At 36.3% G+C, this 26,090-nt stretch overlaps 3 protein-coding genes across 3 annotated transcripts in view; 1 reads left to right on the top strand and 2 right to left on the bottom strand.

The window, feature by feature from the left end:
• Positions 1-204: 204 nt before the first annotated feature.
• LOC105436844 (putative nuclease HARBI1) lies at positions 205-2,276 on the top strand. Its single transcript, XM_011662855.1, has 2 exons — positions 205-317; positions 1,037-2,276. Exons 1-2 carry the CDS (start codon positions 205-207, stop codon positions 2,274-2,276), a joined length of 1,353 nt encoding a protein of 450 aa, XP_011661157.1.
• Positions 2,277-5,275: 2,999 nt separating this feature from the next.
• On the bottom strand, positions 5,276-7,116 carry LOC100889156. The gene is made up of 2 exons (XM_011662854.2): positions 6,942-7,116; positions 5,276-6,331 (listed from the first exon to the last, which is right to left on the bottom strand). Exons 1-2 carry the CDS (start codon positions 7,113-7,115, stop codon positions 5,276-5,278), a joined length of 1,230 nt encoding a protein of 409 aa, XP_011661156.2. The 5' UTR covers position 7,116.
• Positions 7,117-9,043: 1,927 nt separating this feature from the next.
• The window catches only part of LOC575096 (ankyrin repeat domain-containing protein SOWAHA), a 58,316-nt gene continuing 41,269 nt past the window's right edge, over positions 9,044-26,090 (bottom strand). Inside the window, exons 8-11 of the mRNA XM_030975583.1 lie at positions 20,135-20,185; positions 17,738-17,824; positions 14,120-14,256; positions 9,044-9,077 (exon numbers count right to left, since the gene is read on the bottom strand). Coding sequence (XP_030831443.1) covers positions 9,044-9,077; positions 14,120-14,256; positions 17,738-17,824; positions 20,135-20,185 — 309 coding nt within the window. The remainder of the gene's footprint in view (positions 9,078-14,119; positions 14,257-17,737; positions 17,825-20,134; positions 20,186-26,090) is intronic.

Here is a 26,090-nt window from a genome sequence, read left to right as displayed (position 1 = left end):
GGGAGAGAAAGTGGGGGAGGGAGGGGGAGGAAATCTAAGATGATGATGTGACCCATTTTCATCACACCATCCCTTACACATTGGCCTCCTTCTCTTGTATTTCATCCATCTTATAGAGCTCCGAAGTGTGACGTCACGTTGTCGGGACAACGAACGGGTTGGCTCTACACTATCTTTTCAAAATGTCCGCTTACGTACTTTAGTATGGGCCAGTGTTTTGTTCCCGATTGCAATCATCAATCCGAGCGTGAAGTCTGCCGTTTTTATCGATTTCCGAAGGATCCACAAGTAAAGCGAAAGTGGCTTAGACAAATCAGGTAAATAACTTATTTTTAGTATCTCAATTTTGGGTAAAAATGACGTTAAAACAGTTGGCTTTTTCCTCTATCGCACGCCCAATTATCCAGCTGTATTGGGTGCACGATACCCCTCTTAAGCACACAGCTACGCCGGCGCTAGGGCGGCGGTCCTACTGTGGTCGCGCACGCTCACCAAATTTTATCCGAAAAGCCCAGTGACAACATCGATCGAAATACCGACTTTTACCCCAAACTCTTCAATATAACTTATACTCTGTTGACCTTTACACATAAAGGGATGAATTGTTTATGTTTGTGATTGAGTTACCTCTCTTAATTGTATTTTAAGAGTAAGATTATAAATAAGAATAAAGTAAAAAATAGTAGACCCTCTGCTGGCTCTCCACTGGCACTAGGCCTAGATCTCGGCTCTACACTAGAAACTTTTATCAAATTCAACATTTTTGGCAGACCAGAGCCAAGTCAGATCAAGAGCCAGCCATTTAAATCAAAACGTAGTAGTCTTATCATTATTATTTATTAACCTAGGCTAGAGGGTCTAGATTGCATAGACTCTAGATTTTCTAGCAGTATTAAATTGAATTGATGAGAGTTTTAGTAAAATTAATTTGAATGCCGTAAAACTTGATTTAACAAAATGTTTTGAAACGTCATATATGTTAGACTTGCATTAAGAAAATGTGTACTTATTGTTTTCTTTCTCCCTTTTTTTTAAGGCGTGAAGACAAGGAGCCGACCAGCAGTTCGAGGGTCTGTGCATGTCATTTCCGCGACGGCAAGAAAAAGGGAGGACCAGAGATCTTCAAACGTAATGTCGACAAGATATTTCCATTAACGCCAGCCCCTAAAAAGAAAGCTACCAAAACTAAACAACTGAGTACTGCTGATGCATGTACGACAGCAATAGGAATTGAACCAGCTACACGCACTGATCCGGGACCAAGTGAGACAAACAGACTCAAAGTTGATAATGTAATCTTGAAAGTACAGTTAGAAGAGACCTCAAAAGAACTGAAAGATCTTCAAACCACTGCCGGTTACAGGAGAGAAAAATACAGCATAGAATCATTGACAGATGAAGTTGTGTGTATGGAGACAGGACTCCCAAACAAGAAAATTCTAGAAATTGTCACCGGGTACCTACAACGTTTTGAGGATAACATAGAATATTTCAGCGGCTGGCGAGTCAAAGCAATATCATTCCAGGACCAGATCTTCATCACGCTCATGAAGCTGCGCCAAAACTATACAAATTTACATCTATCCCAACTATTTCACACCAGCACTGCCACAATCCGCAACGTCGTCATCACATTCCTCCACATCTTATTTGATCTACTCTACGAAGACACAATGAAGACCGTCCCATCCCGCGAAAAGAACAAATTGTCCATGCCAGACGCATTCCAACTCTTTGGGAGTTGCAGAATGGTCATCGACTGCACCGATGTGGAAATTGCTGCTCCGAAGCTAATGAGCGACCAGAAGAGAACATACTCTTCATATAGAGGAATGCATTCCTTTAAACTTCTCCTTGGTGTAGCACCAAATGCTGTGATCACTTATTGCAGCAACTTATTTCCAGGGTCAGTGTCTGACAAGGCAGTAGTAAAGGAATGCGATATCCTAACCCATTTCAAGGCCGGCGACCTCATCCTTGCGGACAAGGGTTTTCTCATCCAGGACATTGTGCCACCAGGTGTTGCAATCAACATACCCCCCTTCCTGTCTAACGGCAAGTTCAGCGAGAGTGAGGTGAAGATCACCAAAAACATTGCGAAGTGCCGGATCCACGTGGAAAGAGCCAACGCCCGCCTGAAGGACTTCAGGATTCTCACTTTCATTCCCCCCTACCTTAGGTGCTACACTGAAAAGATTGTGAAAGTCTGTTGCTCTCTAGTCAATCTACAGCACTCCCTCATCAGAGAGATTAGAGACACTGCCGATAACGAATAGGACTTCTGAATTATGTTAACGTTCTGCATAATATCGACTCTAAAGCCTCAACAGTAGATTGTGTTAAGTTTTGATCGTGTTTGCATGGCTGAATAGTAGTACTACTGAATAGAGTACATGTACAGGGTGTATGTGTGATAATAACTTGCCAAGTTTTCTTATTGTGACATGGAAATTTGTATTTGATTCTGTCTAGAGAACATTTTACTGCCTTTATACAACCCATGTGTATGAAATGTTCATATTGGCTGCTTAATGCGTACTGTACTATCTGTGTATTTGTATTACGATAAACTTTGAAGCCAATATGCTGGTATATTTCATAGTCTGATTCATCTTTGTATTACTGCCTTTTATTTGCTTGCCTACTATGAGATGCCAAAGACATTATTTGATAAACAGTACAAAGTTGGCAAATGTTTGTGATAAACTTTGTAGTTTGATGTACATGTACATATGTATAAAACTAAGCAATAACATTGTTTCTTATTTCAAGATATGCAAATGTATTTCAAACAATTTTTCTGTGTTCCAAGTATGTATGAATGATAATGATTACCTTCATGCCTTTTGAACATTTCTTATTGCCAAAAGAACATAAATTTGATATTTCTTTTGACAAGAACTATTAATATACGATGATGAGAAGTTGATGATTTAATTTTTGGACATGCTAGTTAATTCAAAAGCTGATATTCTCTGTACAATGGGTACACTGAAAGATGATAATCCTAATTGTACATTTAATCCTGTTCATTAGCTACTTAAAGCCAATTTGCTGGTATATTTCATAGCCTGATTCATCTTTGTATTACTGCCTTTTATTTGCTTGCCTACTATGAGATGCCAAAGATATTATTTGATAAACAGTACAAAGTTGGCAAATGTTTGTGATACACTTTGTAGTTTGATGTACATATGTATAAAACTAAGCAATAACATTATATTTTGCTTGCCTATTTTGAGATGCCGAAGATATTATTTGATAAACAGTACAAAGTTGGCAAATGTTTGTGATACACTTTGTAGTTTGATGTACATATGTATAAAACTAAGCAATAACATTATATTTTGCTTGCCTATTTTGAGATGCCGAAGATATTATTTGATAAACAGTACAAAGTTGGCAAATGTTTGTGATACACTTTGTAGTTTGATGTACATATGTATAAAACTAAGCAATAACATTATATTTTGCTTGCCTATTTTGAGATGCCGAAGATATTATTTGATAAACAGTACAAAGTTGGCAAATGTTTGTGATAAACTTTGTAGTTTGATGTACATATGTATAAAACTAAGCAATAACATTATGTTCTGCTTGCCTATTATGAGATGCCAAAGATATTATTTGATAAACAGCTGATTATATGTTAACATTGTTTAATAAAAAAAACAAGTTCAATTTAAACTTTCTGTGTTCTTTTTTAGTTTTTATATCCTTCCTGTTTCTAGTGACATTGTTTAAAATTGAATTGGTGCATGCACTGAAGCCTCATTATAACAAGGTTCCTCTGTTAAAGTCCCTCTAAAGTGTTGGGAGCCCATGTCAAAATTTCATTAAAATGGTATCATATTGTGCAAATATTCCCTCCCCTCCCCCCCCCCCCAAAAAAAAGAAGAAAGTTTCAATACAAATTTTTATAAAAGAATAAATAATTAAGGTTTTCTGTTGTACCCCCCCCAAAAAAATTTGCTTTTTTTTTCTTCATTCCCCCCCCCCCCCCCCCATCAATATTAAACTTAAAACACATTTGTTTTGAAAATCCTTGCAGAAATGTGTCTGAAATGACCACCTCTTCAAATTATTATACGATTTAAGTGAAATTTTGCCATCAAATTGTTGGGGCACCCAACACTGTAGAGGGGCTTTAATCTGTATTTGTTTTATTTAATTGTTATGAAAGACACAAGCAAACACCAAAGCACCTGCTAAAAACGGAAACGCAGTCAAGTTTATAAAATGGAAGCATCAAGCATGTACACGCAAAATTGTCACAAGTCACAACACATGCACTATTGCAAACACAACTCATTCTTAACATTACAATAGATTATAAAGGCTAAAAAGGAAATCTCAAAGTCACAAAATGATTTTATTGAGCAATAGATTATAACTATGACATTTATTAACAAATAATAACACATGTCAACAACCCAGCTTGTAATCTGTCACAACATGAGACATAAATAACATTTCAAATTTGAACATTAAGCTTCCTAAATAGAGATATCATTTGAAATATAAATTATCAAAAAGTACATGCGAGGCAAAAATAACCAGAATTGTATAACTAAGTTGTTCCACTAAACGAAGGTTTCACAATATTTCAAGATGCATTTGCATAGATTAATGGTTTGGTTATAATCTAAATATTACTTTTTTGGCAACAAAATGAGTTTTAAATTATAATAATAATTAAAGGGTACTTATAAAAACCCTCCCCAAATAAACCTACACATTAAAATACATATGAAATATACATTGATGTGAACAGAGTATTAAAGTTTATCATCAAAAGAAATTTTGAATAAATGTTAAGACAAAAAAAAAAAAAAAAATCTGCTTGCAAGAATTACCAAGTAATTTCATTATCCCTGATTATCTAATAGTAGTTGTAATTTTTAAATTCAGTAAACACTCATGAAAAAAAAGGGGAAAAAAAAAAGAATTATTCTGTATTTTAATCATTAATCAAAAATTGCAATTAAAATACAAATGTGTTTTTTGGCCAATATACAAATAATATATAACACCATAACTGGGTATTATTAGTGATAAGTATGTAACAATAATCCAGAAACATCAGAACATTTGTAAGGATAATATTGTGTACATTCAGAACGTGAACACTATAATAACTATATATCAATTACCGGTAGCATGGAAAATGTTTCACTGCAAAATGAAAACATACATGTAGTCGTTATATTATATTGTAGGGCATTACAATGTAATTTACAACAACGAAAAATGTTGTTATAATATATAGAGTTCATCACTCATTCGCACCCAACAGTCTAGGGAGAATCTCTTCCCGATGAAAATTCTCCAAGTACTCCAGATTGTCGATCCAGGATGCATCTCTCTTGATGTTCAGGACGAGTGCTTCCTTTGTTGTCCACACAACAAAGTAGCAAAGGTCCCTTCGCGTCAAATGGAGCTGTCCTTGAACTTGATGCCAATATTGGTGGGTCTCCTGAAGTTTGTAGCTCCCTTCTTCATTCTTCTTTATGTAGAAGTCTTTTCTCTCGACCGCCTCCGCGATAGTAGCATTCCGCTGAGTGAACGGACACTTCACCTCCACGATGGCATCCTCACCAACAAGTCCGTCAGGAGAGGCACCCAGTACCCCTGACCGGGACAGCCAGAGTCCAGAGTCAACCACCTCACATTGCTTGGCTGCCTTTAACGCTTTGATGCCCTCCTCCTCTTGGATTACGCCCCAGTTGATGGATTGGACGCCGCTAAGGTTGTAAGTCCCTGTGAGGCGTTTGATAAGAGATGGTGTCACTCTTTTAGCCTTCAACACAACCCCAAAATTGCTAGCAGTTAGCCTCCCTTTCCTGAGTTGATGCCACACAGGGTTGTGTCGCTGGCCCTTTGTTGATCGTTCGACAGCTTGCTGCTGTTGCACAGAAATTTTAAGTTTGTCAAGAAGAAAATCGACATTCAGGTTCTCATTCAGGAAGGCTGGCGAAAGAATCAGTTCTTCTACAGAAGGGACTGGTAGTGGCTGGACGTCAGGCTCTGGGGATAAAAGCCAGTACATCCCGGTGAATTGGCCACAAGTCTTTAGTTCATTTTGAAGCCAGTTGCGGTCATCATTGGTAATACTCCTCGTAAGAGGGTTATAGTCCTTTGGTGGCGGGTACATCTCATCAACAGATTTAACGGTTGCTGGTCCCTTCTTCTTACGCCACTGGCATTCAACGTCTGTCCTGCTGATGTTGTGGATGCCAAAGATGACGAGGGTTGCTGCATGGCTGCACTTGTAGTGACCACGCGGACAGTCGCACCTTGACGAGGTAATGCTCTTCTCACCCAGCTGTACCTACAAATTAATTTGAGAAATAAGAAAAAGAGAAAACCAATTAGAATATAATAACAAAATAGCACAGAAAATGCCAATTAAAGTCATAAAGTTATTTAAAAAATAATGTTAATTCATTGTGTAATCCATCCATGTAAGTAATAATTATATAGAATTTTTAAACAATAAAATACAAACATATTTATTATATATGTTTGGTAAAAATGTTTGGTAAAAAATTGGTAAAGCACACTGGAGTTGGCCATCGTGTCTAAAGCTGTGATTTGTCTTTAGTTATGTTATTGTTAGCTCTGATTCTGAATCTGGAGTGAAGGCAACTGGCTTTCGATCTTGTCTATTTTGCTTTATTTTTAAAAGGATATGATCATATGCATGGACTAAGTGATAATCATGTTCAATGAGTTAGTATTCAAACCGAGAAATATATCACGGAGTTCATGTCACAAACTTTGCAAAGCCTAGTTCAATTTCAAACCCCCGACAGTCGTTGAATTTACTTTGCACAAACACAAATATGCGCGAGTGGGACTACCGTCTGTAGTCCCACTCGCGCATATTTGTGTTTGTGCATGTGAAGACATGACATTTTTTCGTGAACTACAAAACTCACCACAACGTTGTAACTTTTGTCTTTCATGCTGGCTCTAACAACTCCTCGTAGTTCACCTGGAAAATAATCAAATTTCTCTACATGGTCTGATTTGTAGTGGTTTTCCCCTCGTTGCAGTGATTTCGGCTCGTCTGAAAAAAAAGATGCTAAGGCTGTTATCGAAATGGCGTCCATATTTGCTAATGCAAAGTCAATGTAAAAAGCCGCACGCACGCCGTCGAGCGGTTCAGCCACGCATAGCAACCTTTTGTGTAGAGCCAGTCAAGCGGTCGTCCGGGGGCAGTGACGTCACGGCTTCGGTACTCTATTAGAATGGTGCCCCCATCCCTCTCCGATACTCCCCCTCCCCTTATAGATGACTTGACCCATGATATGCCACTGGTGATTGATAATGACAGGTCATAGCTGGTAGAGGAGCTATGCTCTGAATACCATGGCCATGTCTTTATCACTTTAGATCATGAAATCACTATGTGCCTGCCTGCTTGGCAGAGAAGGGTACAAAGACAAATTTAGGTCACAGTTCCAAAATGCTTAGTTTACAAAAGGGCGTGATCGCTCAGTCAGTAGAGCAGTGGTCTCGTAATCCGGTGACCCGGGTTCTAAACCAAGTCGATGCACTAGTACCCTTTGGTAAGGCATTAATCCTCATTACCAGGTCCCTCAGTGAGGACCTAAAGCCGTCCGTCTTCTGGTTGCTTACTAACAAGCATCTATTGCTTTCTTAGCTGTCAGGTAAAATAACCACCACCACTATCTAATCTAATAGAGAAGTTGAAACCCAACATACAGCTAACATTTCTTGAACTTCAATTTCTATATTTTTTCAAGATCTCTTGCATTATTCCACAAACAAATCTGGGGATCTCTTCTAGATTCTTCCCACGATTTCGGGCCCTGGTGATGTGTGTAATTCATGGGGTATCGTTCGCCTCCCGTGATTTATAACCGGATAGAATTTTCTTACCCGGCATCCCCGGTCACGGGTAAAAACAGAAGCAGAATGCACAAAAAACATGCATAGGGATTCACATGTAGATTAATTTCATGCTTGGTGTTATAGATCTACAGACCTAATACATCATGACTGACATCGCGGATAAACACCCGAATACTGATTGAGGCTGCGCGTGAATATCTCTTTTTATTAGTATTCCAGGATTTTTGCATTTTGATCACTGGGATTACTCTTAACTCCATGACGTATCATTTCATTATTAGGAGTTGATTTATTAGATCTATTAACTTGGAGAAACTATGTTGGTTGGGGATTTGATATGAGTATGGATTACAAACCCCTCTTTCGTGCGTAACTTTTGAGTATTCAGAAGTCTGTCGCCATATTCATTCCTCATACACATTGTATGCATCTAATAGTACATATTTAACCAGTTTGCATGCGTCGTCTATTCTACATTCAACACAAGATTATTTCACATACTTCATAACAGCGACAACAACAAAAACATTCTGCAAGAACATTTTATAAATTCTTGTTTTTTAATAGAAGGGGACATTCACAAACATTTCAATGTTCGCAGATGTGAAAAAAGGGTATTTTATGTTTTATATATTAAGGCAAGCAGTTTCACCAAAAAGAATAATATAATTCAAAGAGGAACCTGCGCATGGTTTCATATCAGGCAAATGTCGCGAAAATTAGGTACTTTTTGTGAATGTATATTTGAAAAGCCAAAATAGGGACATCTTTGGAGCACATTTTGTACCTATTTTGAGGCAAAAAGGGCTGAACAATACAATGTTTTGTTGTTGAAAGTCTGGAAATAGGGGGTCACTCTAGACTCTACAAACGATCATGTGCTACCCCTATTCAATATTCTCTTCATTCTCTCTCTCTCTCTCTCTCTCTCTCTCTCTGTCTGTCTGTCTCTCTCTCTCTCTCTCTCTCTGTATCTCTGTCTCTCTCTCTCTCTCTCTCTCTCTCTCTCTCTCTCTCTGTATCTCTGTCTGTCTGTATGTATGTCTCTCCCTCTAACCCTCTCTTCATTGATGCTACAATGAAGAATCGAGATGCTCAAGATCCAAGACAATAGATGTAAGACAATAGCTTGGTGTGTAACCTTCTGAAGACTGGTCTGGTTCTAGAGTAACGCTTCAAAATCGTTCATGCAGTTGCTGAACAAGGTCTCAATAAAAATTGTACAGAGACTCAAGCTTTTTACACGAGTGAATTTACATACATGTAGGCATTATCATTATTTTTGTCGCTACTGCAGTTTTCCATTATCATAACTATTTATAATAATCCTTAACAATTTACTTTTTTGTGACAACGTAGAGACTCATGTCACACTAAAGTCTGCATGAACCTTTCCCCCTTTCTAAATAAAAGGAATTACACTAGTTAATTCTTATGTAAAGATTGGATAATATGGGGTCCATTTCCAAACCCATGTTTCAGATACTGGAAAAGTATAATTTGTATAGTATTTAACTTTTATATATTCAATACCAAATAAAAGAAAATGATAGAAGAACTGTAACAAAACAAAAAAAAAATTAAAAAGAGCTTTCATATATTCATTTTATCTACAAAATGGTTATTCTAGATGAGGGGTGTGGTTCACTATTTTTGCTCATATGTGGTCTCATATGCCAGATCTACAGGCGCTTCTGAAAGTTTGTGATATACAGCACGGTTACATACTTTGATGCCTTCAAACATCATCATCACGACAAATCTCTTTCAATTCATTGCCACCATTCACAATGAATAACTAGACGGAGCTAAATAAATGTCACACCAGTTGTCCGCATAACCTTAAATAGAGAGAAACCACCACGCTTAAGATCCGAGACAAAAGACTTAAGACAATAGCTTGATGCGTTTAACCTTCTTAGGACAGGTCCATTTTTAGAGTCGAGCTTGTAACCGCTCATGCATTGCCCTAGAAGGTCACATCAGCAAAGGGAGGGGGTGGATGGTAGACCAATTTAGGGACGGGTGCCAAGATTTCCCGCTGGGTTTGGACAACCCCCATGGAGACCGACCAAACTGTAATCTGGTAAGACAAAGTGCGGTCTTGTGCGGTTACTACCCCCTCAATGCCAACGCTATGCCAGTCAGTCATTCGGGTATTGATGAGGTCTTGTCACCTGTTTGGAGGCTATACTGTTTTACAAGACCTCAGAATAAAGAGCATCTGCCTGTCTCCCACATACCCCAATCACACCTGATAGATAAGGGGGTGTTTCACAAAGATCGTAAGTCAAAATTAACTCTTAGTTGGACTTAACAATTATATAAAGCTGTTAGCATCTTTGAAATTATATTGTAAAAGTTATTTTAATAGGCATAAAATGTTCATTCTTTGAAAATATTTTGTAAAAGTTATTTTAAAAGGCATATAATGTTCATTCAAATCATTCATATTTTTGATTATCAAGGAGATTTCCTGTTCTTGATGTGGAATTTATTAAAAGTCTAAAATACTTGAATTTTTGCTTTTGAATTTATTTATTTTAAGGCTGCAAATGTCTCTAAATAATGTTTAAGTCCAACTTAGAGTTAAGTTCGACTTGGGATCTTTGTGAAACACCCCCTGTCCTATTACAAGATGGGGTTCAGAAGCTGATCAAGGGTTGACCAATCAGATACTGCATGATCTCTAAAACATTCTAATTTAAATTTGCTGGAATTACATGCATATTTAAGTCAAATGATCTTTAATAAATTGTTTGTTCAGAGCCAGAAGGGCGTCAATTCATATCATTTAACATCAGACTTAAGACCTTATGACTATCAAAAGATGAAATTAGGCCCAAGGCTAGGTACAGACTTTAATATAAATTATAATATTACAACGCAAGCCAATGTGAAGAGTTGAAATATATGTCATGAGAAGTGATATCATCAATTTCAAATTTGAGTCAATTTGAATATATTTTATGTAACTACAAAATTCACCACTAATAAAAAGTAGAATGGCACATAAAATATGAATGGCCTCATCCATGTATCTTTCCTAACTGAAAGACATTCCAAACCTTTTGTCCAGCTTCAATGCACATCCAGTTTCTTTAAATGAACTGATATCAAAGGGGTCTGGTCACTTCATTGGTGGATTAATCCTAATCCAAGGGGTATCCATTGTTCCTGTATTGATCCAAATTTGATCTCCAGACAGGTGAACAATCGCACAATACCCCCTTACATCAATCCAAATCAACCTCAGCATGTGTATCGGTCTGTAGAGCCCCTACCACCACCACCAAAAAAACTCTCCCCAACCGTGACTGACGAGAGGGGCCACTTCCGAAACAATGGAGCAGCCCCGAATTGATTTTTGATCTCTTAATTAATAATTCAGGCAGTACAGGACTGGTAGCACATTGCCCCGTTTTGGGGACACTCTTGAGTGATGAATGGTAGATAATTGATGGAAAGATGTAACATCGTGGCGGGCAGGAAACTCGGCGCATTAGCAGGATGAATAATTGACATGATATGGTCAATTTTCTCACAATGAAAGATGAATAATTAACGAGATCAAAAGGTCTTATCGACTTCTCAAAGCTCTTTCTATCACTGAGCAATGAATCGAACATCGATTTGTAGGAAATCACTATTACCACGGTGACTCACACAAGTTCTCACTCGAGACAATGGGCATTATTCCTTTGCATGATGTCCTTAAAATCTACAACGGATGAGGTCCCAAGGTTTTGGTCGCTCCTGTCACTGCCTAAGGTTCACCACCAAACACTAGTTCCAATAAAAAGTGGTTGCTACAGCATCTATTATTAAAGGAAGCACTTAACATTCATTTTGTTTCACAGATGAAGTCATTACATATGCATCAAGCCTGAAAGTACTCATTTAATACATGCTCTTCATCATTAATAAATGTGTTTTTCTTTCATTAGCTTATCATGCTTGGAATTTTAGATGTTTAAAGGTACTGTTTGTGAACTTTAAGTGATTCAAAAAAAAATTAAGGACACTAAAATATGCATATTATGAGTGGAATTATAACTACAACTCTCTCCTCACTGTTGACACAAAAAATGATAATATTTATGATAGGAAACATTGCTTGAGTTCAGATTTTTTTATCATCTTTTCCCCCCCTACATCTGGCTGATGACAACAAATGGCTAACTGTAAACTCTGTCACTATGGTGTCATCTCATTTGGTGTTTACAAACAAAGTATAGAAAACAGAAAAAAATTATCCAAACTAGGTTTTTTTTTCCTACAATGCCTTAATCTAATGGTCTGACAGTTCTTTTCTCAGTGTTATAAAGGGAAATAGGATTATTAACAAAGAGATTACACAATATCTAATGAGACTAGAGTCCATCAACAATGCCAAGAGCAAATCTGGCACCGCTTGGAGCTTGATGCATGGCTGTTAACTGGCCACCTAAGCGCAGCTGCATTTGAAGATTCTTCCTCCAATGTCATTACACGTCAAAGTGTCCAGTTATTGTAAAGACGCTAATGATGACCCTCTATTCTTCTGAATGTATGGATTAAACCTCATCACTGTACTTGGCCCAGGCCCAAGTTAATCAATGTTTACAAACACTACGCAACAATGCCTTTCAAGACAAGGTCTCTGCCACCACAGCTAAAGATAAAAGGGTTGACTTTCTATGAGTAAAGAAGAGATATTCTCTCATCAAGAATAAATGATAATGGTATCTAAAAAAAAGGAACATCCAATCTGGCACCAACGCATTCAATCTGGCACCAACGCACCCAAGCAACGAAGTGGGTGATATTAGACAGCCAAGGCTAGACAAAGTCATAAGAACACCCAGAACAATGTGGACATAAGATGGTACTGAGACTTGAAATTAAGACCCTTGTGTGAAGATATTTTTGGAGACATCAAGGGACCTCTACTAGTATCTGAAACTTACAGAAAGAAGATTGATTGATTGCTTAAAAGAAAGGGGACATGTAGATGGAAGATAGATGTGTGGAGGAAGAAGGGGAGAAAGTGGGAGAGATAGGGAGAGGGGGGAGAGGGGGGAAGAGAGGGGAGAGAAGGGGAGAGAAGGGGAGAGAGGGGGAGAGAATGGAGGAGAGGGGAGAGAGGTGGAGAGAGAGAGAGGGAGAGAATGGGAGAGAGGGGATAAATGAGGATAAATGAGGAGGCACAGAGAATTTTAGAAAGGGGAGAGAAGGGGAGAGAAGGATGGAGGGTGGGTCTGAAAGTGAGAATGGAGAACGGAAATAGAAAGACACAGAGGTAAGGCAAGTGATATAGACAATCAAATGAGATGGAAAAGAGACAGGGACAAGAATAAAAATGTAGAGATGACACAAAGACAATTAATAGCTTTTTTCTTGTTTAAATACTAACACTGTATATGTACAGTGCAGACTGTCCTTTTGTTGGTAGGCAACCTCAAATCACACATCAACAGTGCTAAGATAGACATCTAGGATTAAAACAAAAATACCATGAGACAACGACCCAAAGGGACAAAGGGACACAGAGACAGCTACATCATATCCACTTGACATTGGGTCTAGGTGTTTGATAGTTAATCCACATCACATAAAGGAGATTACTCAGGGGGAGGGGATAACTAATCCACAGGCACCTTGCTGTCAATATTGTTGAGTACGATTCAGAGAGCAAAAGAAGAATAAACCTTGATCACCTTACAAGTAATTAGTGAAAGTCAGAGTAAAGACTTGCTTAATGCTGATCAAAATTGTTTGATGCTACAAATTAGATTGTGAAAGAGCATTATATGTTGTAGTTGTACAGCTGTCCCAATAAACAATCAGCCCATATTGTAAAAAGAACAGAATGAATGTCCTTTACTTCTCGAAAAATTTCATATTGTTGTTGTAGTTATTCATTGCAAAGATATAGATGGATAGTGGCCGTCACCGAGGAGCTGTTACCATCCTACAAAGTCCAACTATTCTAAATCCCTAGAACTAGATTAGTTTTGCTACTTAACCTGTTTCAAGGCCAAATTTTTACAAAATGTTATTGGGATCCAGTCTATAACATACATAATTTTATGTACATCAACTTCTAAAAACACAATCACTCACACACCTCATGTACTTTTACCTCTTCCAACAGGCATTCACACAACTTTGACATACATTGGTCAATGCTCATGTCTCTCTATAAATATAAGATGCGTTCACTAAATCACAAAAAATGACAAGAAACATAGGAGACGTTCTATGTTTTTTTTCTTGAGGAAGGGCACCTACCTTTTTCGTTGCTAGCCCAGGCTCTTGATCCAGTAGCCCGATGAGAACCGGAACGTTGCCTTTGGCAGACTCCAGCATCCATTGCCTTTCTAGGGGTTCAAGCTGAAAGATGGAGGGAAGGAAGAAAGAAACTGGCTGGAATGAGTAACTCTCCAGGTGACATCAAACTACGGTGGAAACTTGTTATAACAACTCACTGGGATAAAGAAAATTACCTGGTCAGTTGAAATCTATTAGATCAGACCCCCAAAAACAATAGAATATAAATTACACCCATGCAGAATATATATTATGAGCGTTTGTTATAACAAGGTTTCCACTGTATAATTTTTTTGGAATGAGATAGTCCTACCTTGAGTTAAAACTTCTTCAACATTTCCATATATAACATTGCTAGAAATATATTAGAACACTATTAACTATAAACAAGATATATTTAGACCCTGTCATTATATGTATATGATCTCATGATCAGGAGATATCTAAAAAAAAAAATCCTTTTGCAGTTGTTGGTGAAAATATTCACTTCTTTCAAAATGAATAAATTCCTTGCAAATGCATTTATGTACTAGACTGAAGAACATGAAGATATCTATTTTCTGAAATGTGAGTAGGAGTTAGTTCAGACTGTTTTCTTCTTATCTGTTAATTCATTGTACATTTTATTTAAATATTTACTACTAAACTTGTTTGGCACTGCTGATGACTTTCTTGCTACTTACCACCAGGTCCTGAAATAATTCAAACAATTCAGCAGTGTCAAGATATGCCCATAATAAACATAGCTAAGAACAATATATCTAACATAAATAATAAATAAACTGAAGAAACTGGTAAACAGAACATGAAACACAATTCATAATTGACAGAAGTAGAGCTTTCAAAGTCAAGCATAAATAAACAATTTAAGTACAAATATAATGAACAATCTAAGCTAATCGAAAATAGTCACATTTTATTTTCAATGAGGGGAAAACCTTGATGAGAATTAAAGCATGCATTAAGTTTGGTGAAAGTGCAGTTTGCAAGAGTGTATGCTGGTGCTAAAGTGATACATATCAACAAGGGCAATGGGGCAATAGGGCAATAGGGCAATAAGTGATTGAAAGAAGTATCTAAAAGAGATCACACATAACTTTCTTCAGAAAATTACAAGAACATATTGTATTTAAACTGATACATTGACTACATTACCTGTAGAATATGCACAACAGAGTGAGTAAGATATTAACTTTGTGAAAATATAAAGTGAAAAAAGGAAAAATGACTTTATTTGAGTGTCGTTTTAAAGAAAAAAGCAGCATTTATATTTTTTTACACAATTGAAGGAAGAAAATTTCAAACTGCCCGATATACTCAAGTACATATTTTCTTACTAAATGTGCATATCAAGAATTTTTAAAATCATGACAGTGCATATTTGACAGACATTAATCAGGGCCATGTCTTTTAAGTGCAGTGGCAATTGGTCTGAGTTGGCCATTGCTTTGTACATAAGAGATAAAAGTAAGTTTGCAAATGACTGTAGGTCTTGTCATCAATTTTAATACATTGCAACATTTTAAAAGACAAGGCCCTGAACATCAGGGAGAAAGCCAAGTAAAGCAAGAAAGGTGCTTTTTAGAAAGAAAAAAAAAGATGATCATATACAACCCAAATGTAAGATTGGTTTTCTTCAAAATGGGGCATCTCTCTCTTTCTTTCTCTCTCTCTCTCTCTCTCTCTCGCTCTCTCTCTCTCTCTCTCTTTGTGCAAATGACACATATTTGTGCAGGAAGTAGATTGTAAAAACAACAGTGTTTACCCATGTTATCCTGTGAAGTCTGATATGAAGTATTGTTATACTACTTTACCATCTACCTTAGATAGCAGGTTTATTTTTTTAAGAACATTTTATTTTATAGAAAAAATATGTTGCTCTGTGAAAAAATGTATGCTTTGTTAGCACGATTCTCTACCAAGCTCACCTCTTTACCAATAAAACCCCCTTTTCATATGCATTTGGGGCAAAGCATGGGTTTAGCTTGTACAAATGACACTATGCCTTTCTACTAATGATTGTTCTCATTTAAAACAGTTATTTTTGCTTTTTGCAAAAGGGTTAAAACGAATGTGTTAATAAAAACCATGATCAATCTCGGGTCATATTAATAAAAACTTACTAAGCATAGTTGTCAACTAATCTATGAAATCAGTTGACAACTACATGCAGCTTTAAACAGACGATCTTATGAATATGGGCACTGTCTTCTGCCTAGAAATCATACAAGGGTTATCACAAAATACATCCAATCACCCCAGAACAATCCCTAGATTTTGTCTGGAAATACAAAAAAACAGATGTTTATCACGTAACAATTATTAAAAAACAGCCCTCAAAGATAAACAAAACTTTTTTATCAGGAACTATCATGCATCAAAAGAGGAAGTGCAAATGGAAAATAAAATGAAATACTAAAATACAAGTTAGAATAACATAAAAATAAATGTTTCATATTTCAAAAACATTTAGGAATTTCATAGTTACCATTAAGATGGAGAAGAAAAGAAAAATCATTACAAAGAAAGAGTGATGCAAAAAGATACAAAATAATAACCATGGTAAACAAACACAAAACTAACAACCTTGTAAAAACACCAAAATGTAAAGAAAGAAACAAAGAAAGAAAGAAAGCAAAATTAAAATTTGCACGAGAGAAAACTAGCATAACTGTACAGTCATCAAAACCCAAGTTTGAAATAAATATATATACATGTAATTTTGTTTTAAAGCATAGTAAAAAAAAAAATGTAAAGAAAAAATTGAAAGAGAGAAAAAAAGAATAATATTCACACAAATACAAATGATAAAGAGAATTTTACTAAGACAAAGAAGAGTTCAGCACTAAAATAGTTGTTTTACAATTCAAATGACACAAGAACACCTTTATGAAGACATATTCACACAATAAGGGCAGAAATTGTAAGCATGTACAAGCTTTTCAACTATATTAGGTGATTCAAAGAATTAAATTTCCAAACTTGAGAGGAATCAAAATGTTGCTGTAAACTTTGGTTGCCACCCCCACCCCCCTCCTCTTTATTTCCCCTTGGTTAGGAAAACAATTCCACCAAAAACCTATCTACATTTAACTTTGTGACATCTTATGGAAAGTGTTTCATACAGAATTTGTCCAACCATTGTCATATTAAAAAGGGCATCAAGCTAATGGTTCATACATTTAAATGTTTGAAAGTCCACACTTTATGTAGTGATTGATACAATTTTAAAGTTAGAATATTTTTTAAAAAGCATCCATTTTGGAGCCTGTCTTCTGAATACTTGTGTGAATATGACTTATAGCTAAGAATGCTGTAAAACCACTAAAAGAAACAGAAAATAATAGAAAATAAAAGCATGTCAAATTTTTAAATCGAGAAAAGAAAACAAATAGGCACTCCAGCTTTCAAATTTGCTGCTCATTTCTTCCGTCACCAAAGCACCATGAAGCAACACCGCAGCAATGAGAAGAGGAAGCAGCGAAAAAAGGAAATTTAAAGTGCAGAACACGAACGAGAGCGAATTCTCAAACTTGTCTGTTACCTTAGCTGGGGTGTCTGGATATGAGTTTCCACTACTAGTGGACTTTATGGACCGTAACGTGTCCGATGATACGGATTCGGTTAAATCCTTTGAGTAAGCATGGAATAATGAAGTGAAACAAACCATTTCATTAAGAAATTTGTTCAGTATTTTATACACTTACTTGGTATGTCTAATAAACACTGTAATCACATTTAAGACATGCTCAATAATAACTTTAAAAAAATAAAACTCTTTTGGGGTTTGCGCATTGTACAGTTGAGGTATGTAAACAAGATCCAGAGTCATTAAAAAGATAAGACGGAAAAGCAATGTGATGCACAATCAGTAATGATCTTCACAAATTAGTATAAACAAAATTTATGGTCATGATCCGTTCTGAAGTTTATTTTTATATTGAAATTACAAAACATTATTTGATATTATTGGTTGAAGAAAAAACAAAACACAAATTTTAGGAAAGAAAAGATATAAAGTTATAAACCATCACTGAAATCTTTCACAATAACCTTGGCTTCATGGTAAAGTAAACAACATTAAAAAAGCCTTTTCTTCCATGACAGTGACAATGTGACAGCAGTAAAGTGATGTTGAAGAAAATAAACAGATGATCCTTCCTCTCTTTTTCTTTTTATTCTCCTGGAAAATTAAATGTTACAGCGCCACCTTCAGTTCACTTTCTAACTCCAAACCATTTTTAACTAGGCGTTGTGGCGTGCGCCTGTAATCCAGCTAAAAAGTGGAAGTTACAAACTGATTCAGCCGAGGACTCAGGTTCGAAACTGAGTCACGTCTTTCGGATGGTGACGTTTAAAGGTCGGTCCCAGACGTAAATAATCATATCTGATTGATACACGTCTGTAAAAACCCAATACACACACACACACACACATTGATTTCTTTAGGTAAAAGTTACATAAGTTTACAAAAGGTGAAGATGTTAGTGGTGACGGATCCAATCAGGTGTGTTTCTGAATCAGGGTGTGGGGGTGTAAAAACACCCTTGAAAACTCTTTCTTCTTCTATATTACCATTCTTTTTTTCCTCTCTTCGTCTCTCTTTTTTGTTGTTCAATCTCTCTCTCTCTCTCTCTCTCCCTCTATCTCTCTCTTTCGCTCCTTTTCTTTTTTCCTCTCTCTCTCCCTCTTTCAATCTCTCCCGTTTCCCTCCCTCTCTCCCGTTTCCCTCTCTCTCTCTCTCTCTCTCTCTCTCTCTATCTCTCTCTCACTGTACTTCACATGAAATAATTAACATAAATAAAATGAAGGGGCAAAAAAAATCATTTACATCTATAAATTGAGTATGGTTAGTTAAATCACAAAGACACACACACACACACATAAACAAAAAAACATTAGTGTTACTCCTTTATCCAATATTTCCAGTTTTGTCTTCCTGTTACCATGTTCCAAGTAATGTCCTTCTGTTAACCTACATGCACAGCAAAGTGAGTTCCAGGAAAAACACTACATCAATGCAAATGAAAACGTTTTACTTGATCAGTAAACATCAGAGTTCCACCTTGTGTTATTGCAAACATTAGAAGTGCCAATAATGTTCTATCATGCTATAATATATACAATATTTGTTTTATTTGTGTTTTTTAAGTACTAGGGCCATACATGTAGTTCATAGGAAATTCTAAGTGGGGCACGATCATTATTTGAAAATCAATATCTTCATTAATTGGGATAAAAATTAAAAAAATTATCATTCATACATAATAATAATACATGAGATTTATATAGCGCCATTATCCATTTTAATTAAATGCTCAAGGCACTTTGTCATTAAGATAAATCCGCAAATGCCTTTATAAAGTGGAAAATCGTTTTGTTTGAATAAATTAAATCATGACTAGTTTTTTCAAAATAGTATGTACCGGTATGCAAGATTACATTAAAAGCTTGTTTTCTATGGAACTTGCCTTTGACAAAGTTCTATTTTTGTAAGTCATTTATGAAAGCTACCAAATGCAGCTTTAATACAAATTTCAAAATAGCTTTCTTACACTCAAGATGGCTATTTCTGTTCAACCGTACTGTCTATAAACAAAACCTTGGGAATTTGGACATTATCATTTATAACTAAATAATAGCTTACAGGTGTACTAAATACATGTTTGGTATTTCAGTAAGATAAATTTTAATCACTGGTCGTTATATTCAAGGGAAGAAAAATTACCCAAATTAAATCTGCAAATTAATGTGCCCTCCATCTGAAAAAGATTTATACATAAGGCTGCACGAACCTCACACTTTATTTCAAAATGTGAAATTTGACTTTGATTATTATATATATGCAATCTCGGTGAATCATTCCTTGGTGCAATAGTCGGCAAGGCGTGTGCTTGGTGCGAAAGTGTCAAGGTTTTTGAAAAGTTTAGAGTCTTATTACCTGGTGTACCTCATGGGTTAGGTCCTCGTTACTATCACTGATGGAGGAATCCTGTTAATTCAAGTCACTTTCATAATTAGATTCATAATATTTAATACTTACAAACATATGTTTTACTTTAAGCTTGAGAATCATATCAATACCATAATATCACATATGAAAAAAAGGAACTGCTGAAAAAATGCTTATGTGACTGTTTTTGTTGTTACAACTGTTGACTGTTTTTTTTTGTTTAAAGAGTCAAAGGGGCAATAGTTCATTGACTTCTAATAAACACACCCTTAATGCCTTTCTGACTATCAATGATCAAACTGTGATAACACAGGTAATTGATGGGAAGAATTATTACTCTTTCCTCATTCCATCATCTATCTGTTGATACTTTTATTTGGAAAACAGTTGCAAAGCCATCATTACACTCCAAGTCCACCTAAGCAAGATAATAACAAAACACTAGAAAATCAGCCTAAATCTCTTAAACAGGCTCCAAATCAGAAGTTCTAAGTATTCTCTTTACATCGACTCAAATCAAGCACGCACTATTCGACAAAAGAAGGAGTCATCTCCTCAAAAGCCGAGCACAAAACAAGAAGTGATTCTTTTGAATGAACAAGAGGCCGTGATCTTCCTGGCTCCACATTAAGGCTACTTTAACTTGATATTACGCCGGGACCTACAGCAGGGATTTTTCTTCTATAAGACCCAAGTAGACACAATAGCGAAGAGCACTTGAGGAACACAGTATTAGGCCGGTGAGTGGAGTAATCTGAAAATTTGTCTTAATCTGTCTTACAATCAATCTACTCCATTATGTAAGACACAAATTCAACTAATAATGACTCTTTTATGATGTACTACCAGGATACTTCTTGCCTGTTCACACAGATATAGAATAGTTTGGGGTTGGTTGATATGATCCTTATCTGATGTGTACAATGCAAATATTATCATGCCAAAAAAAATATGCAGATAGTTGCAATAATTAAACTTCAATGTTTCTGTACCACAAAAGAGACTGTCCGGACACAGTTTGACAATAGACCATTCCATGAATCTTTCTCTAAATTAAACAAAATTCTCTCCTTAAAAACAAAGACTGCTTTTCATGATCAAAGTAAAATGACTGTCTGGCATAGCAACATATGTGCAGCAAATTCAACATGCACTCTGACTTGAGTGACTTCCATTTGAAGTTTTAAAAAAGACAAAGAAAGAAAGATCTAGTATCAAATAGTTGGCACTGTATATATTCATAGCAACAAAAAAAAAAATCATACCTAAACATGAAAGCATTTGAAAACAGGGCAATATAATAAACAATTGAACTTGTGTCATCCCCCCCCCCCCTCCCATACCAATCAATTCTCACTTATGTTCTTAATGATACAGCCACTATGGAAAAACACTATTTGGAGCTAGTGACAAATGTGTTCAGATCTATGTAAGATTACATGAACTGCATATATTTTGTAATGTATTAGGGGCTGTGCGTCTCTGAAAATAGACCCTGAATAAAATACACCTAGCAATGTGAACTTGCTCCAAACCCAGCAAGCTGAGCTTGATGCTGACGAGCGTCTTTGCTTTGACTCAAACTCCTAAATGCCCTGCTTAAGAAGCTTCATTGAACAGGGTAATTACAGTAGAAATAGCATCAGAAATAGCATCATTAGTAAGATTTGAATCCCAATTCAATGGTAGATGACATGTACTTATTTCAATGGATTTCAATGGTTCTTCTATTTTGTTTCAAATCACCCAGTCACTGTGCTTCTATACTTTTCATATCATACAAACCTTCAATATACAAGTACATTACTTCAGAACTTTAAGGAAATATATTTATAGCAATAACCACATGTTATTGATCACGATTACAAAATAGATCCCTTGTTTTTCAAAATTAATGACATCTGTATTAAGCATGAAACAAGACAAGAAATATAATTCTTATGCACTCTGGGCCCGTTGCACAAAACTGACCATTGATGGTAACTTTGCCATCAATGGTAACTACCATGGAAACCTTGATTTTGATTGGCTGTTGAGCCCTGTTACCATGGTAGTTGCCATTGATGGCAAAGTTATCTTATGACTGAAGTCTGAACTAACAATTTAAGATTTCTTCAATCAATACCCAAACCATACTCCCTCTTGACACTATTGAAATTATGTCCATCATGGTTATGATTTATACATCTTTTAAACTGAAATACATTTATGAAGAGTCATTGACCAACCCTCCATAAAATGAATAGAAAAATCATTTTATACATTTATAACTTTTGATTATAAACATACAACTTAGACTGTAACCCATCAAAGGGTTGAAAGAGAAGGAGCATAGGTACAAAAAAGGGAGTCCAGTAAAAGGACAAATATAGCAAGATACAGAGAGGAAAAGAAAAAGAATGAATGAAAAGAGAAGAAAGAAAGAAATAAAAGAACTAAAGAAATTGACAGAAAAATAGGAATCCAAAGCTGTGTAATCACATAAGATTAAAAGCTCAAGCATGTTCACCGTGGTAAGAATACTGTGTGGGCTCAATAAAAACCATTCATCACTGTCCGAGGGGGAAGATAAGGACCATTGTAGGGCGCTTTTAACAGGACCAGAGCCATTGTTGGACCGGTCTGGGTGGGGGTTAGGGTCCCCGCTGACCGATACACCCCCAAATCTATTCTCATCAAAAATGGGAACGATTCTACAAAGGTAAAGAACCTGCTTGAAATAGACAGCCTGATGTAATTCCTCGGAGTAAAGGCCAGAAATGCAAAAAAACAAGAAGTCCATTATTAATAGAGTCAAATCTATCTTACACTTACAGAGAAATCATAATGTTTCTGAGAAGTGAAGTATTTCAGCAATGTATGCATCACATTTGACAAATGCTTTGTAGATGTGTATTTCACTGAATAAAAATGAACCACATCGGACTATCGAAGAGGAAATTTGTTGGACTTATCTGATCAAAATTTTAGCAGTGAAATTCACTCTTAATTTTCTGGTTACCATTAAAATTGATCATTTGGCCAAGTAAGTTCATTATTACAAGTTATACTCAGGTAAATGTGCAGAGTACCACCTAAGGTATTATTGGAATAACCCAAATTTTGATTACAATCTTGATCCAACATTAGTTAATACAATGATAACTATTTACCTCAAAACTTTGATATACTGTAAACGCTGTTATTTTCGTGTGATTAAATTTTTGCGCTGAGCATCTCCAAAACATATTCGCAGGTTCTTAAAATTGTGATGCATGCAATTCAGCCCGTTCTAAAGAAGTCAACAAGTCAAGAAGAAGTCATGCTTATATTTTCACGAGTTCTAAAATTGTGCTTGCCGATCTTAGCGCGAAATCCGTGAAAATTAATGTACCGCAAATATTTCCGCCTTTACAGTATATGAGGAATTCAATGCCCGAGTACATGTCACTGTGTGTCAAAACACATATTGAATGAAAAGCAGGGATACAGAGAGCCCTTTGACTAATGATTACCACACACTGCTTTTGGGATTGGTGATTAGTGGATACAGCCTCTTAACAACCTACAATCTGAGTCAAATACCATTACGCCTTTCAGCTCAAAGAATTGTTTCCAGTAAACAAGCTTTGCTAGAAGACACAAACTCTTTTCTCTGATTAACAAGAGATTCCTTTCTCCCCATCCCTCCCACCTCTAAGTATCCCTCCTCCTTCTCTCCATTGATTGAATCCATTAAGCAGACACTTTAAGGAGGTTCCTCAATGGTCATTGGGGCACCATGGTCATTTACAAACTTTCTAATGATGGCCAGGGACACTAATGGTCAGTTTGGAGTGGTCATCTTCAAATAATCATGTGGGGAAAAGTTCACAACGGTCAGTTTCTCGTGATTTATGCTTAAATGTCTTGAAGACAAGCTTTTTGGCATAAAATCTTATATTCTGGTAATTATAATGTACACATACCTACATGTCATATGTTTATGTCATGAACGTAAGTTTTATTGAGAATCATAGAAGATTTAAATGAGATTTCATTTACCCCATAAAAATAACTGAAGTAGAAGTATTCTTGCCCCGAATAATGCTCATGAACCATGTTTCACAGTTCTTCAAGGCTATCTTATTGATAGAAGTGCATCAAATATTATATAATGACATCTAAAAACTGAGTTACTGCGAAGGTTTGCAAGAAGAATGGATTGAAGGTTAAAGGGGTCTCTAGAAGGATATCATGCTTCAATCCTGGAAGGTCCTTAAAAGGTTAAAATCACAGTTTCTAAACGAACCATATGTGAAAGGCTCCTTCTGTATTGTTGTCCATCTTGGACCAAGCCATTGCTACCTGTCTTGCGTTCTCCGTGTTTAGATAATAAATGATCGGTCGATTTACAAGCCCCTTTCCCATTCATCGACACCCATCCATCAAACCAAATACAATTCAAGACCTAATCTGCTGCGAAAAACTATTGCAAAGATTAATGGCCACATTCCCCAATACTGTTCTTTCTGCTAAGATCATAATGACTTCATCGACGACACGAACACTCGAGAAATGCTTTCCACGACATCTCCTATTTTTTTCCTCCCGTCTTTCTCTTTCTTTCTTCCACCTCTACATCCTCAAAAACCAACACACTACACAAACAAGCCTAATGATAATCACAGGAGCCACACTTGAATGCGAGATGGACACCCATTTTTCTTCTTTTCACTGGTCGTGTAGAGACACTAATGATGATTACAGAATAATTTGGATTAGGTGGAGCTAATACCCTTAGTCTCCACCACTGCAAATTATACATTTCAAACTATAGAGGCTCACAAGATTTATGATATTGCCTGTCTGAAGCTTCATCTAGAGATTAATCGTTCCGTGACGTGACGGAGACGAGGAACAACGAGAGAAAGGCAAAGAGAAAGGATAGATGGTGTGAAGGGGAAAAGAAAGTGATGAAAAACACAAAAATAAGGAAGAAAATAGAGGCGGACTTGAAGCAGAGGGAGAGACGGGGAGAGAGAGAGAGAGAGACGGGGCAGTACGGGAGGGATGGAAAACAGAATATAGAATAGAAGGGTAGAAAAGAGGTACCAGGAAGAAAAGGGCAACTGCTATTATACACATACCGATGCAAAATGAATGGGAGAACAGAATTGAGAAATTCCAATTTTCTGAAATTCAAAAACTTCATGAAGGTAAAGATATAATTCTTTTCGTTTATACAGCATTAATTGTCTTTATCGTTTTCTCAGAGTTCAGCTTCAAAAGCACTTTTCTTCCACAAGGGTAGAAGCTTTGAAATCAGGTGGAATAGATCGCACAAAACTAGTGCCCAAAGAAGATTTGCTGGCTATGAAATGAGATTGTCAGGGTTTCTTTTTGCTAAAATGAATACTAAGGCTGTGATAATATATGCTGGAGCCTGGAGTCCAAGGAAAAAAGACATGTCCGGAATGCAAACAAATTGCCAACAGTGAATAAAAATGTGTATATTTGTTGGTACTATTAAGTCTAATCAAGGTACATAGTAGAGATACTTCTTACTTCCGTGTCCTACAAATATGGTTCTATATCCCAATGCCATCAAACTATAATTTCCAACGATAATGCATTTACATTATACTTATCTTTTCATGCCACTTTATTTTGCTGTGCTACCTTTATCAAAATAAAATTGAATCCAATAGGTCAACGGTGCCCATTTTAGACATGGTGCACTTTGAGTACATAAGACTCATATATATATGTAAACCCACAGAGGGAACATATATATGTGACCATATTGGTTGGTGCCTAAGGCACACAGACCTTGCTAGTGCCATTATCATGATACATTATGATGGTCATGTAAAAGGTAGCATCCTGATGTTGAGGTTTAATTCACTTGAGTTCCATTTAAGCAAGAAGTTGATTTAAGTGATTAGGGTTCAAACCCCTGCTGATGCTTGTGTCCTCAGGCAAG

This window comes from Strongylocentrotus purpuratus, unplaced genomic scaffold (genome assembly GCF_000002235.5).
Source record: "Strongylocentrotus purpuratus isolate Spur 01 unplaced genomic scaffold, Spur_5.0 spur5_scaffold_8, whole genome shotgun sequence".
NCBI lineage: Eukaryota > Metazoa > Echinodermata > Echinoidea > Camarodonta > Strongylocentrotidae > Strongylocentrotus > Strongylocentrotus purpuratus.
The sequence above is the reverse complement of the archived record's forward strand: the minus strand, read 5'-3'. Positions and strand labels throughout refer to the sequence as shown.

Bases quoted from the DNA above. Each gene is read 5' to 3' on its own strand.
- LOC105436844 (XM_011662855.1), top strand. From the start codon at position 205: ATGGGCCAGTGTTTTGTTCCCGATTGCAATCATCAATCCGAGCGTGAA. The intron at 318-1,036 runs GTAAATAACTTA...CTTTTTTTTAAG, and splicing joins AAGTGGCTTAGACAAATCAG to GCGTGAAGACAAGGAGCCGA.
- LOC100889156 (XM_011662854.2), bottom strand. From the start codon at position 7,115: ATGGACGCCATTTCGATAACAGCCTTAGCATCTTTTTTTTCAGACGAG. The intron at 6,332-6,941 runs GTGAGTTTTGTA...ATTAATTTGTAG, and splicing joins ACAAAAGTTACAACGTTGTG to GTACAGCTGGGTGAGAAGAG.